The sequence below is a fragment of the Protopterus annectens genome, chromosome 15.part0, assembly GCF_019279795.1.
Source record: "Protopterus annectens isolate FY-2018-M chromosome 15.part0, PAN1.0, whole genome shotgun sequence".
In the NCBI taxonomy this organism is placed as follows: Eukaryota; Metazoa; Chordata; order Ceratodontiformes; family Protopteridae; genus Protopterus; species Protopterus annectens.
The window spans coordinates 538,987,052-539,001,357 of record NC_056749.1 but is presented as its reverse complement, the minus strand read 5'-3'; the positions used below and the strand labels follow the sequence as shown (position 1 = coordinate 539,001,357).

General features: G+C 41.3%; 1 protein-coding gene across 4 annotated transcripts in view; it reads right to left on the bottom strand.

Moving 5' to 3' along the window:
* Positions 1-14,306, bottom strand: part of TMEM255A (transmembrane protein 255A) — a 370,298-nt gene that overhangs the window by 42,976 nt on the left and 313,016 nt on the right. For 2 of the 4 annotated variants that reach the window (XM_044057350.1, XM_044057349.1), the window contains one exon: positions 11,494-11,568. The exons of 1 other annotated variant lie outside the window; for it this stretch is intronic. In XM_044057350.1, coding sequence (XP_043913285.1) covers positions 11,494-11,568 — 75 coding nt within the window. Of the gene's footprint in view, positions 1-11,424; positions 11,569-14,306 lie in introns of all 4 variants that reach the window. One more of the 4 variants, XM_044057348.1, reaches the window with a different exon arrangement.

Genomic DNA, 14,306 nt, shown 5'->3' with positions numbered 1-14,306 from the left:
GGACAAGGCTCAGGGAACTCATGGGCGTGGCCCAGGAGAACCTGGCAGAAGCCCAACAACAGAAAAAGGTGTGGTATGACAGGAATGCTCGAGCTAGAGAGTGTGCTGTGGGGCAGAAGGTAATGGTTCTCATTCTTGTCAGACACAACAAGCTGCAAGCAGCTTGGGAGGGACTCTACAAGGTGGTAAGAAAGGTAAGTGATGTTAACTACATGGTGGAACTGCTAGGCAGGGGCATAAATTGTACCTTGTTAACATGATGAAACCTTACCATGATAGGGAGGCCCTTGTGCTGAGCATTTGCAGTGGATTGCAGGAGGAGTCTGAGGGAGATCTGGGGACTGATTTCCTCAGTGAGGCTCGGGCTGACACCTCAGTGGAAGGGATAGCAATGTCCCAGCAGCTATCTCCTACCCAGGTTCGAGAAATCTGAGCAGTGTTGTAGGAATGTGGGGATATGTTTATTGTGAAACCAGGGTGCACCCACCTATGGCAGCACCAGGTGGATACAGGACCCCAAAAACCTATTAGGCAGGCCCCTTATAGAGTGCCTGAGAGAGTCAAACAGACTCTGAGGGAGAAGGTACAGGAGATGTTGGACCTAGGGGTGATTCAAGAGTCCAACAGTCCCTGGGCCTCCCCAGTGGTGCTGGTGCCAAAGAAGGATGGCAGCACCAGGTTCTGTGTGGACTACAGGAAATTAAATAGTCACACAGAGTCAGATGCTTACCCCATGCCTAGGACAGATGAGGCCCTAGAGCAGCTGGGTGGGACTAAGTATTGTACAACCATTGATCTTACCAAGGGTTACTGGCAGGTGCCCTTGACTCCCAGTGTTAGAGAGAAGTCAGCCTTTGTGACTCCTTTTGGCTTGTATGAGTTCACCAAGGTGCCCTTTCGGATGAAGAATACCCCATCAACTTTCCAGAGGCTGGTAGATCATATCCTAGCAGAAGCAGGAGGGTTTGCCCTTGCTTACCTAGATGACATTTCCATCTACAGCCATTCCTGGCCAGAGCACCTTCAGCATGTCAGGGAGGTGCTGGGCAGACTACAGAGGGCAGGGTTGACCATTAAGATGAGCAAATATCAGGTGGGTACGGCAGAGGTATCCTACCTAGGACATAGAGTGGGGAGTGGTAAGATAAGGCCAGAACCTGCAAAAGTAGAAGCCATTCAGGCATGGCCTGCACCTGTTACCAAAAAGGAGATGAGGGCATTTTTGGGGACAGCAGGTTACTATAGAAAGTTCATCCCCAGTTATAGTACCATAGCTGCTCCCCTCACAGACCTGACAAAGAAGAACAGGCCAGATAAGGTAGTGTGGACCCCAGCATGTGAGCAGGTATTCCAGAAGCTTAAAGAAGCTTTGGGAGGACCCCCTGTGTTAGCCATTCCAGATTACAGCAAATAATGTGTTGTGCAGGTGGATGCTTCAAACCATGGGGTGAGGGTTGTACTTAGCTAGATTTCTTCAGAGGGAGAAGAATACCCAGTGGTTTATCTCAGTCATAGGCTCCAACCCAGGGAGGAATGCTATGCAGCTGTAGAAAAGGAATGTCTAGCCATAGTGTGGGCACTGCAGAAACTTCAGCCTTATCTGTATGGAAGGAAATTCACTATTATGACAGATCACAACCCCCTAACATGGTTAAACACAGCCACCCAGCAAAATGTCAAGTTGCTAAGATGGAGCCTGGGGTTGCAATCATATGATATGTCAGTGCAGCACTGCAGTGGAATTAGCAATGCCCATGTAGATGGGCTCTCAAGACAGGGAATGGGGTAGTTATACTCAGATAGACCTAACCCTCTCAAGTAGTGTTTCACAAGGGTCACTTGAAAAACTAGCTTGAGTTCTCAAGGGGGGGAGATATGTGAAGATATGGGTGAAGGCTGCCAGCCTAGCCAGATAGAATTTTATAGATAATTCTATCATCTGTAAATACTGATGTGAACAACAGTGCAATATGCTGTAAGGAAGCTAAGTCAAGCATTTTGTGACTGTCTTTGATTTAAAGTCGTCTCCGGCCTGTCTAGATGAGGACATTATTTCTATTGTTTTAACCAAGAGATAAATTTCCAGATTTAAACATGCAACTGTATTTTTATTGCTCTGCTTCCTAACCAGCTGCAAGATAACACAAGGATATGTTAAGAATGTAAATGCAGTTTCTGTTAGCCTGGGAACCCACGGAAGTGTGAAGAATGATGTAATGGGAACCAGGAATGTGATTTTAAAAACAGAGAGAATCGGAGATTATTAAGCATTTTTGTCTTGACTATCCAACTCATCAGCACTGTCTTGCTCTATATGTAAGTTATCTTAGATTTGTGTTTTCTCTTAGAAATAGCTAGAAACTAGAAAGATTAGATTGTGTTTTTTCTGTGATGTCAGAACTGTACTACTGAATTATTTTAAGTATTTCTCTGTTATCTCTGAACTCTTGACTAGCACTGTGTAGTAAGAAGCATTGTCTTGTGTTTTTATTATTTATTATTAAATATTTTGAAACCTTTCAACTGTGACTGTGTAGAGATAATTTAAGCTCTAGAGTACATTGCATATTTATAGTAATTACTGTCCAAGTCATTCCAAATAAGCCTTGACTGTTTAGTCACACTTACCAATTGGATAATAATATTGCACAGTAATAATTGGACACCCTTTTAAGGGCCTTTGAGTAGCTGATAAATATTAGCTGGGTGGTGGCAATGATTTCTACTATATAGTCTGGGTAAAAGAGGCACAGCTGGAAAACCTGTGTCAGCCTTCCCCAGGAGTGTATGTGTGGTTGTATAAACTCTTATCTCAAAGTGTGTGTGTGTCAGCTACTTGGGCAGGGACACGAAGCACTGGTTGGACAGAGAGGGTGCTGGAGATTTTAGCTTGCCCAGCTGGCTGAGATCTGGACCCTACAGCTGTGCCAGTGAGGAGTCTTATTGCGGACCTGGAGAGCAAGGGAGCGAGCAGCCCCAGAGTGACTGTTATCTCTGTGTGCTCTTAAGGGAAATTTCACTTTACTGTGTGTATTTCTTATCCTTTCCTCCTATGTGAGACGCCCCTCACTGGTGTTAGTGGTGAGGATTGAGGCTCCTTGATTGCTGGGTCAGGGCACAGGCATCACATATACAAAACAATTAAACCAAATAACAATTAACACTCCATTATCCCACCATTAAAGTGCCAAGTGCCTATCCATACAGTTTTTTAAAAAGTGTATGTAATGCTTGCATCATGAAGTATTTATAATATCTATTGTTGATGTACTTCACATGCATTAATGATGAAAGCTGAAATGTTGCATATATTTTTTGGTGGGAGATGCATGAGTTACACTTTTAAAAACTGTATGGATGGACACTTGGCACTTTATTGGTGGGGTATTGTATTTTAATTGGATAATGGAGTGCTAATCATTATTTGGTTAGTTAGCTGGTTTGTATATAAAAGCACTGCTCAAATGGTGTGTATTTGCTCCCTTGAGGGCAGTGGCCAAGGTACCAGGAAGCACCAGTAAAGTGGTTTTACAGTCAGCTTTGGCTCCGTGTTTTATTTTATTTCATTCAGTTTTTTTGTTTGTTTTTTCTAAATGCATTTTCACACACATGTGTGTATATATATATATATATATATATATATATATATATATATATATATATATATATATATATACATGGATGTATGATATGTTTATGTGTGTGTGATATATATAATCTGTGTGTGTGTTTATAGTTAACAATATCAATTTTGACTGATATCAATGCCAGAAATGTTGATGTGACTTTGGATATGTGTGACGGGTTAGCTTGCATGCTGGTAAATGGACTTGTTTATGTCTGGAACTTTTGGATATGCCAAAAGTTTTGAGATTATGGGTAAGAGTGTGTGCAAGAATGTTTGCAGGTTAAGGTTGCAGTAAGGACTAGATAAAGAGATAGAAGTATTGTATGTATGTGGTAATGTGAGGTGTGTTTGTGTGTGTCATGGGTTGTAGCAGCATTAGAGAAAGAGCTTTTCATAAGGTAATTTGTAGATTGAGGGTACAGTTAGCATACGTGAGTAAGGTGGTAGGGGAGCATAGGTTAGAAACTGTTTAATTTCCAAGTTTGTTAGTTTTGGCATTTATTTTTGATGTGTGCATCAGTGCTAGTAAACATTAAAACTGCTGTATTTTTACACAAACAGACAGACACACACACACACACACACACACACACACACACACACACACGTTTCATTTGGTCTCTTTTGATGCGTCATTTGTGCATGATCTATTTAAGTATGTTTTAACCCTATTGCAAGGACCCTTCTTAAAGTAAGATGCAAACTAATTTTTTAAATATACGGATGTACTCACAATAAACTTCCTCATCCACCTCTTTGACTATTTTAAGGTTTCTTAAAATTGGTCATTCTTCCACGCATTAAAATCAAGCTTGGGTAGCACTGTTATAGGGCAAATTGCATTGCATCCTCACAGCACTTAGACCCATCTCCACTTTAATTCACACCTACAGTGCCTTCTGTGTGGAGTTTGCATGCCCATAGGGGTTTTTCCTAGGGTATCCAGTTTCCTCTCCTATTCCAGACACATAGTGACAGGTTGATTTGACAATACATTGCCTTTAGTTTGTGTGTGTGTGTGTGTGTGTGTGTGTGTGTGTGTGTGTGTGTGTGTGTGTGTGTGTGTGTGTGTGTGTGTGTGTGAGTGAGTGAGCCTGTCCTGTCAAGGAACAGTATAACATCTAGGAATAGTTCCATCTCACAGCACTTGGAATCATACTCACTTGGAGTCACAGCTACAATTCCTTCTGTGGAGTTTGCATGCCCATGTGGGATTTTCCTGTGGTTTCCTCTGCCATTCCAAATATATACTGGCAGGTTTATTTGATAATACATTATCCTTAGGTGTGTGTATCGGTGTCTGTCCTGTCATGGAACTGTGTACCATATAGGACTGGTTCTAGTCTTATCTGCCCTGCTTGCCAGCATAGGTTCTGGTCCCCATGAACATGAGTACAGAAAATAAATAACTGTCTAGTTGGATGTATAGATGGATGGATGAATGAATGAAATTATGCTAATGTTTCAGCTATACATAAAAATGCATCCTTTCTTCCTGTGATGAAGTATTTGCCACCATCAATTATGTTTGTTTATGTTTGGGTAAGATTACAAAATGAGTTTTTATAAGTACATTTGTTTTTTGTTTAAAAGAAAACTACACTGATTCTCATTTCATTAAAGAATTGTTAAAAGCTACTATTTTGCTACTAATTTCTTTACAGAATTGTTAAAAAGCAAATAATGTTTAACTGACGTACTCATTTAAAAATGGAGTTCTTAAAAGCAAGTCATGTTTAACAGACATTTTCTGAAACAATTAACATCAAGTTTATGAATGTGCTTAAACCTAAACATAAATAGAACTTCAGAGAATAAAATATCAAATAAAGTAAATGACAAAATAGAGTTGAGATAAGACTAAAACCGTAGCAAAAAAGATTATATTTACACATGTGTGCATGTGTGCGTGTGTGTGTGTGTTTGTGTAATGAGTATCTTAATGAGGTAAAATCAGCAGTTCATTTCAAAAAAGCCAATTATAATATAGGTCATACATGTAGGGTTTTAAAGAGTGCTTAAAGCCCCTGGCTGGGACTCTCTTAGCCACCTAGACTACATTTTCCTGAGGTATGTTCCTTTATAAGCCAAGGTCTGATTATGTAGGATATGAGCCACAGCTCTGGAAATGCCAGCGGCCTCTGGGTGGCGGAGTAATGAATGTGCTAGCTTGTACTAAGCAAAAAGATCTCTCAGACATCAGAATCCAAGACATGAAGCTCACCTTTGACACAGGTACTACAAGTGATGTTTGCATATATTTTAAATATGACACTGTTCATATCCGTCTAAATATGAATGGAGTACAGCAGTGAACTGTGAAATGTACAGACAGATGGAGTTGGAGTATGAGTAAAGGAAGTGTGAAGATATGTGGTAATGGAAATTATTTCATTTTGAGAGAGTATTACATGGAGTAAGGTGTCAAAACCGTTACATTTTAGGGGCAGCACAGAGTAAGAAAGACGAGTACAGTGAGTGCCATGATGGCAAGTTGTTATTAGGAAGGAAGAGGAGGAGCAAGAGCAGGACTGGTGATAGTGTCATGAATGGCTGCGTAAGGAGAGACTGACCAATGGGAAGAAGTGGTGGTCATAACAGAGTAAGGAGACTGACCACAGGGAGACAAGTTGGCCCTTACCCAAAGGACTGACTCTGTAGATGCAACAAGATAGACTTGGGTGGGAGACTGAGCCCCCCTCCCCACGCCAGGACACAATCTGTCATTGCAAAGAGTCTGGCCATAGGCAGAAGAGTTATTCAAACACCCATCTATTGTGTACACAAAGATTGCAAATAGGCGTGAGAAAAGCCAGCTTGTTGGGAAAGCAAGACACAGCAGATATGTAAAATTAAGAATGATATGCTTATAAAATGACTGGCTTTGATGGTGCCATTTTGTATTAATCAAGTCAAATGGATTATTCAAAAGAAATGTAAATTGGCAGCTGCATTCCCCCTTCTGCATATTTCTGTAGATAACAGTGTAGAATGTTAATTCATGTACTTTTATTTATCAGGGAGTAGCGACATTTCAAGCAGGTAAACAAATGTCATAGAACTTGGACATGGTATATTACAACTCATCAGCTTGTAAAACTTAGTGACTGCTGTTTGCACTGGAGAACTGTCAGAACATGGCAGTTTTAAATAGCATACTTACACTGTGCCTTAACTTAGAAATTTTAGTGAGGCCTCTAACACTGCTATAAAAGATGAAGGAGCACCAAGTGTTGCCAGTAAAACACACAGTATCCACAATGCACTTGGTAAGAAGTATGCAGTCTTTTAAGCAGTATCCATAACACTATACATTACTGATATGGTATTCTTAGCCTCATACTCCCTGCTATAAGTACCAGCTAGCCACTATTTGCTCCGGCTCCCCTCCCTACAGATCACTTACTGTGCTAGCCACTGATGGTTCAGGCTCTCCTCCCTGCAGATCACTCACTGTGCTAGCGACTGATGGTTCAGGTTCCCCTCCCTGCAGATCACTTACTGTGCTGACTACTGTTTGTTCAGGCTCCCCATCCTGCAGATCATTCACTTTGCTAGCCACTGTTTGTTCAGTTCCCCTCCCTGCAGATCACTCACTGTGCTAGCCACTGTTTGTTCAGGCTCCCCTCCCTGCAGATCACTCACAATGCTAGCCATTGTTTGTTCAGGCTTCCTTCCCTGCAGATCACTCACTGTGCTAGCCACCGTTTGTTCAGCCTCCCCTCCCTGCAGATCCCTCACTGTTCTAGCCACTGTTTGTTCAGGCTCCTCTCTCTGCAGATCACTCTTGGTCTGTAAATGATCCCTTGTAGCTAGTCGTGTAAATGGACTGGATGGGTTTGTTACACATGTCTAGCTTTTTTCTTCATATTTTGCATTATTGACAGTGCATACTACAGTGATAGGTATATATGTTTAAATCCTATTTATATAAAAAAAGCTATAACCTATCCAGTAGTACACCTGATGGAGAGTCCAGGCTAGGAAAAGCACTGGGTTTTGGTTCTGCTGATTACTTCTAGAATCCTTCAAAGCCCCCGGGCCTGTGGAAAATACGGCCCAGACCGCAGAATCCTTTATAAATGCATTCTATGAACACCTTCAGGAATGCATGGACCATGCAATCCCAAATAAAACCAAGACTCAATCCTCCAAAGGCAGACGTCCTGTCTGGTGGACCCTAGCCATAAACAAACTATACAATAGAAGGAGGAAGCTACTACATGATAGAGCAAAATCCCAAAAAGGGAAGGCATCTCTGATCAGTATTAGCAAAAAACTAAGGGCACTCATAAAATCGTCTAAGGCCAGCTTCAAGAGAAAAATTGCACAGGACACTAAGGATAATCACAAGGCTTTCTTTAGTTATGTTAGGAACCTGGGTGGGAATTCCCAGATATGCTCAGAATTAGTCCAAAATGACAAAAATACACGAACCCACAGACATTGCCAACATCCTAGCTGACAGGTTCAGCGCAAACTTCTCCCCTCCCACCAAAGGGCAAATATCTATCCCAGCAGAGTGCTGCCCCTGACATCTCAGATGCTCAGGTAAGAGCCGCCCTCTCCAAAGCAAAAAACACAGCATCAATGGGACCAGACGGTGTCCCGGGCTGCGTCCTACATGAACTCCATGAAGAGCTAAACCCAAACATAAAACTACTGTTCAATCTCAGCCTTACTACAGGATATGTACCCAAAGAGTGGCGTACAGCAACAGTGGTCCCTCTCCACAAAGGTGGTGCCTCAACGGACCCTGGAAACTATCGCTCCATAAGCCTGACTAGCTTGGTCTGCAAAGCTATGTAAAGGATCATCATGGACCTCAAAAATAAAGATATTGGGGACCTACAGACACTGGATCCTACCCAATTTGGCTTTGTTAAGGGCAAATCCTGCCTCTTAAACCTGGTCAACTTCTTTGAAACAGTCACCAAGGCCATTGACGAAGGGAAGGTGGTCCACACAGCCTACCTGGACCTCACAAAAGCCTTTGATACAATACCCCACTCGGGCATTATAGATAAGCTCACCAGCTTAAATATAAACCCCTATGTCACTAGATGGGTTGCAAACTGGCTCAAGGACAGAACCCACATGGTTAGAATTGCTGGAGCCATGTCAGACTCCAAACCAGTTACAAGTGGCATCCCACAAGGCTCAGTCCTGGGACCTCTCTTGTTCGGTATATATTTCTCGGAGGTACAGGCCAACACAGAAGGACTGTGGCTGACCAAGTTCACAGATGACTGCAAACTGGGTGCCATAATCGACTCTCCAGCCGACACAAGCATCCTCCAAAAGGGCCTCATAGAAACAGACAACTGGTGCCAGAGCCATGGCCTCAAGCTAAACGCCAAGAAGTGTATAGTCATCCCCTTTGGCAAAAACAAAGTGCCCACAAATTACCACATAGTTGGTAATCCATTAAGTACAGAAGAAGTATTAAGGGACCTGGGGACCCAAGTTGATAGCAATCTCTCATTTGATAACCACGTGGCCAAAGTGGTTAGAAAAACATTTTATATAGCCCACCTAATCATGAAGGGATTCACATCTAGATTAGGGGAGGTCATCGTGCCTCTTTACTCATCCCTCATCAGGCCCATAATCGAGTACAATGCCCCTTTTGGGATGTACCTTACCAAACACCTGCAGCAACTGGAAAGACCCCAAAAGTACCTCACCAAGAGGATCAAAGGGCTCAAAGAGATGCCATATGCTGCCCGGTTAAAGAAACTCCAGCTCTACTCAGTGGCATACCGCCTGCTCAGAGGCGACCTGTGCCTGACGTATAAAGCTATGTCCAACCCGGAATTAAGGGACATGCTGCACCTCAAAAAATCCAAATCCCATTGAGCTACACACTCGAGAGACTTGAACCTCAGCACTGAAATAAATAGGACATGCTTGCTAGAGGGACAGATTCATAACCCAGAGGCTCCCTTCACTCGAATAAAATCCCAGTCCAGGTTAGGCAGAGTCCCTCATTGACTCTCTTCAAGAGGAATCTTGATGAGTGGATGGGAGATCATAGGATTACCCCAGGTATCACTTCTGTGTCACTGTTAGACAGAGGCACAGTATACTAACCTCAAAAAAGGGCATAGCAAAATTAATTTAAAATGGGTGGCGAAAGCCAAACATACTCTGGCTAGGCTTATAAATGCCCTAGGGCAGATGGCCTAGTATGAACCTATGAACACTTCCTGTGATTTGAATTTTGTGTTCTCAGATGGTATTTTCATGAAAGCTAATTCCTCCTGAAATTCTGTTCAGGATAAGCAAACTGTGTATGGAAGCTTCGCACTAAAAATCACAAGAAACAATGAGTTTTGCAAGTGTACATAGAGTGATCTAAACCATTTTACAGCTGCAGAGAAAGCACTAAAACAGTTGAACTGCAGAACTCTGGGGCCTTGATCTTCTATAGACCAAAGGCATTAGGGGAATTCATAGATTACCAAAAGGTGTACATGACTGTTAACCGTATCAAATTTATAGGCAGCCCTAACACATTTTTTATAAAGATATGCAATACCTCGTGGTTCCATTTCCGAGACCATACTCTATGCTACAGTTCAGGGGAGAGGCATATGCTAATTAGCCATGTGATTGCTTTTCCTGAAAACGCCTCCAAGAAGGCATCATTCTGGTAGCATGACCGCTCCTACTATGTTGCAGTAGTGAACACGCCCAAAAGGCCATGTTCAGCCATCATGTTAGAGGTAAGTATCAGGAAGTTTAGTGGTAAGGTAGGTTAGGGAGTTGTATTTATGCTTACATGCATGTATGCAAGGGGTTTTGTGTGTGTGTGTGTGTGTGTGTGTGTGTGTGTGTGTGTGTGTGTGTGTGTCTACCTGGGAGGTAGCAGTAGGGGGTAGATGGTTTACAGTAGGTATGCGATTGTGTGTTAGATGAATGGTTGATTGTGTGAGTGAATGACTTTGGAATGATATGTGTGTGTGTGTGTGTGGTTGGGTAGGGATTGCTGTCATACTTCCACACACCAAAGGCCTAACGATCAGCACCTGAAATGCTGGGTGGGGAGAACATTAGACACCAGAGATTACTGTAAAGACTTGTACCATAATGGCACTTAAAACAGTACAGAGATCAAGGGGTGGAGAAACACCAGATACCAAGGATACAACTCTTGTGCATTGATGGCATTCAGCTCAGGTATCAGGGGTGGGGTTACCACTAGACACCAGGGACTGAAGGAGATGACATCAAATGTAGGACTGCAATCTCTGTGATGGCCTAGGACTGGAAAAGAAGACAATGGGGATGTTCAGCCAACTCAGGAACAGTTATGGTTACTATGGTGTATGTGTCCTGGTTTGAATGTGTACTTGTGTGTGAGGGAGAGTGAATGAAGGGAGAGGGATGTGTGTGCCTACACAATATAGCCACTTCTGTGGCAAGTGCTGATCTGCACTTTGCAGTAGTTAGCTGCAATTCATAGACATGCAAATTAGCCCATAATGAGGCTAACAGTCTATGAATTGCAAAATGCTGTATTGCATTAACAGGCCCTTTTTATTGCAGCCCTTAATGTGACGCAGTAGAGGTTTAATGAATCTCAGGGATAATGTTCAATAACAGTTCTGTAGTAGTTACTATAGCTTTCTGTTTTTTATCTATTGTCTCAAAGAACAATTCTTACCATATAGAGATAGAGAAGCTGATTAAATTATATAGCAATTTTATTGCATCTAAGAACATTAATGTTATATTTTCAAAAACTTTAGAGAATGTGAATGATTACAAATGCAAAAATGAAAGTATCAAACCTGTAGGTCATACGCTGAGTATGGTGGGAGATGTGGGGTACTGTGGTAGTAATTATTGAAGACTGTTACCTGTGGTCTCGGATTGTATGTTGCTGGTGGGGGTGCTGGCTCTGTAGGGCAGGTGACTGTTGGAGCTGTAGGACTCTGAAAACATAGTCAAAATATGTTATAAACATCTCATCAAATGTAGTACATGGGCCAATGATTACTCACAGGTGATCAAAAGTAATTACATTTCATGCAAGCAAACTGTAAGAATGTCAAAATTAACTGATGCAAAGTATATATTCACTTTGGATGTAGTTGTTCAATTAAGACATAATCAGAATTCTGGACTGTTTTTTTTTTCAAACTACTGTAATGACGACAAGAACAGATATCTCTTTTTTTTTTCATTCATTCAGTCATTCTCAGATTAACTGTAATATCCATTTCAGGGTCAATGGGACCAGGAACCTATCCCAGCACTTTCTAAGTGTGTGGAGGTGAGACTAATCCTGGACAGGGTACCACTGTATTGCAGGATGTATACTTACACTCACACAGACACACACACACACACACACACACACACACACACACACACACACACACACACACACACACACACAGACACACACACAGACACACACACACTTTACCTATGGCAAATCTTTAGTTTCTTGAATTAAAAACTGTACTGAAGCTTTGTAAATAGAGAGAAAAAAATGCATACTGATAGAGAAAGTCCATATGGTTCTTTTCCCACATCTTGGCATAATGGATACATTTTTTATTAAAGTTAACCAGCAGCCTGCATTATCAGACAGTGCATCAAATTTCTAAACCTTTTGACCCTGTGAAAGTCATGTTAATCTCAAGCTGAGCAGGGCTGATAAGACATCACTATCACAGTGCATGCTATAGAATCTACCTGGGTTCTAAGACAAGCTGAAATATACATGGTGGTATTCAACAGACATCATGCTTATGTGCTGTTGGTATTTGTGCTGGCTACACACAAGCACAAGCAAGATATTATTCAGAGAGGTATGCATGTAATTCAGAGAGGTATGTTATGCATATGTCCAGCTTTTGGAACGTTGCAAAGAATGCCGTATGCAAATGACTACATAATAATGTTTAAATGAGATCTAACATACAAACTATATTACAATAGGGTATCATTCCTACCTTGTGTAATTCAGTTTGATATTCAAAGGCAAGATGCACAGATAGGATATGAAAACAGAAACTGCACCTTTTCTGCTCATTTTGCTACTGAAGAAAATGCATGGTTCAGCAGCTTTGAGCTGCTTGCTTCCATCCATACCTCTCAACCTCTTAGTACAAGAAATCTGCAGAAAGCCCAATAAAATGGGTGGACAAAGGCCAAAAAATAGGGACATATTTTAAATATTGCTCTTATAAACTTAGAAATTTGCTAGAATAACAGGATTTGTTTTAACATACTTTTTCTGAAGGAATTGGAAATATATAAGCCCAAAATCTGTACAGCTACACTCCCGACCTATCCTGGAACAAGCTATCCATGTCCATCAGAAAAAAAATATTCCATGCACACAAATTCAAAAAAGCTGTAAAAGAACACCTGTTAAATACCTGGACATATCACAGTAAAAACCCAATATAAACTCATACTCTCTCACCCCTACAGCTAGAACCTCAACCTACTCTACCTTTGACACCCTCTCTTACCTACTTTCTAATCTCACCTTGTTCTAACCTATTTCTCTACTACATTAGCTAAACTGTTTACCAACTTCTATCCCCTCTGACCTTGGGTAATCCATCAATTGGAATAGTAACTCGTAACCTTATAAATATTGTTAACGTGTAAATATTGTAAACTTGTAAATATTTCTGGACTACATACTTAACACTCCAAATAAGAATACCATTGTTTGAGACCTTGTGTACATTTGTGTATTTGATCAATCATAACAGTGATTTGTAAATACTAGTATTACTGTTCCCATAGACTAATTTTCTGTAATCATTTGTGTACTTTTGTGGAACTTTTCCTCCCAGGCCTCCACTGAAAAAGGGCACTAGTTCAGTCAGATATTCCTGGTCAACAAATGTCAAATAAATAAATACATTTTGAAGTCTGAAACTCAAATATATGTCATTATTTAGTGATTTCAATCCACAGATCATCCAGTGATTTGCCAGAAACCACACATTTTATGAAAAACAGACCAAAAATATGAGCCAAAAATCTGGACAGTTGAGAGGTATGCTTCCATATACTGCATTCCAAAGCATGAAGCATCATTCTGTGGCATTGGAGGAGGAGATACAAACAAGGAACTTGGAGGAACACACGATGCTTGACTGGTTTAGAGTTGACAGGGAGATGAGGGCTTTGGTAAACTTGTTTGGCCCACAAACTCGAACTGGGGAATGTGCAGCCTTCCTATTCCTGTGGCTATCAAAGTGTGTGTGTGTGTGTGTGTGTGTATATATATATATATATATATATATATATATATATATATATATACATATATATATATATATAAATATAGTCCTCACCGTACTTGCCACAGGGCCTGTCAAAGACAGAATAGGGACACAGTAGGTGCCTGACTTGCTTCTGCAGCTGTTCCTCTATTTACTTGTGGTTCATGCAGGTGAGTAAATCTTTCTGCCACTGTCATCACAGGACTGAACCAGTGCCATGCATCCCTCCTATGGAATGGCATATTTTTCTGAGTGCTTGGCACAATAAATTCCACCCATGTAGCAAAGATCTTTACCTTGTAGATGTTCCTCTAAATATTGATTAAGGTTTTACTGATTACCCACTCCATCTTCAGGACCAGGTGTCCCCTTCAAAGATTACTCACTTGAACCTAGGCTAGTGACACCAGTCTATA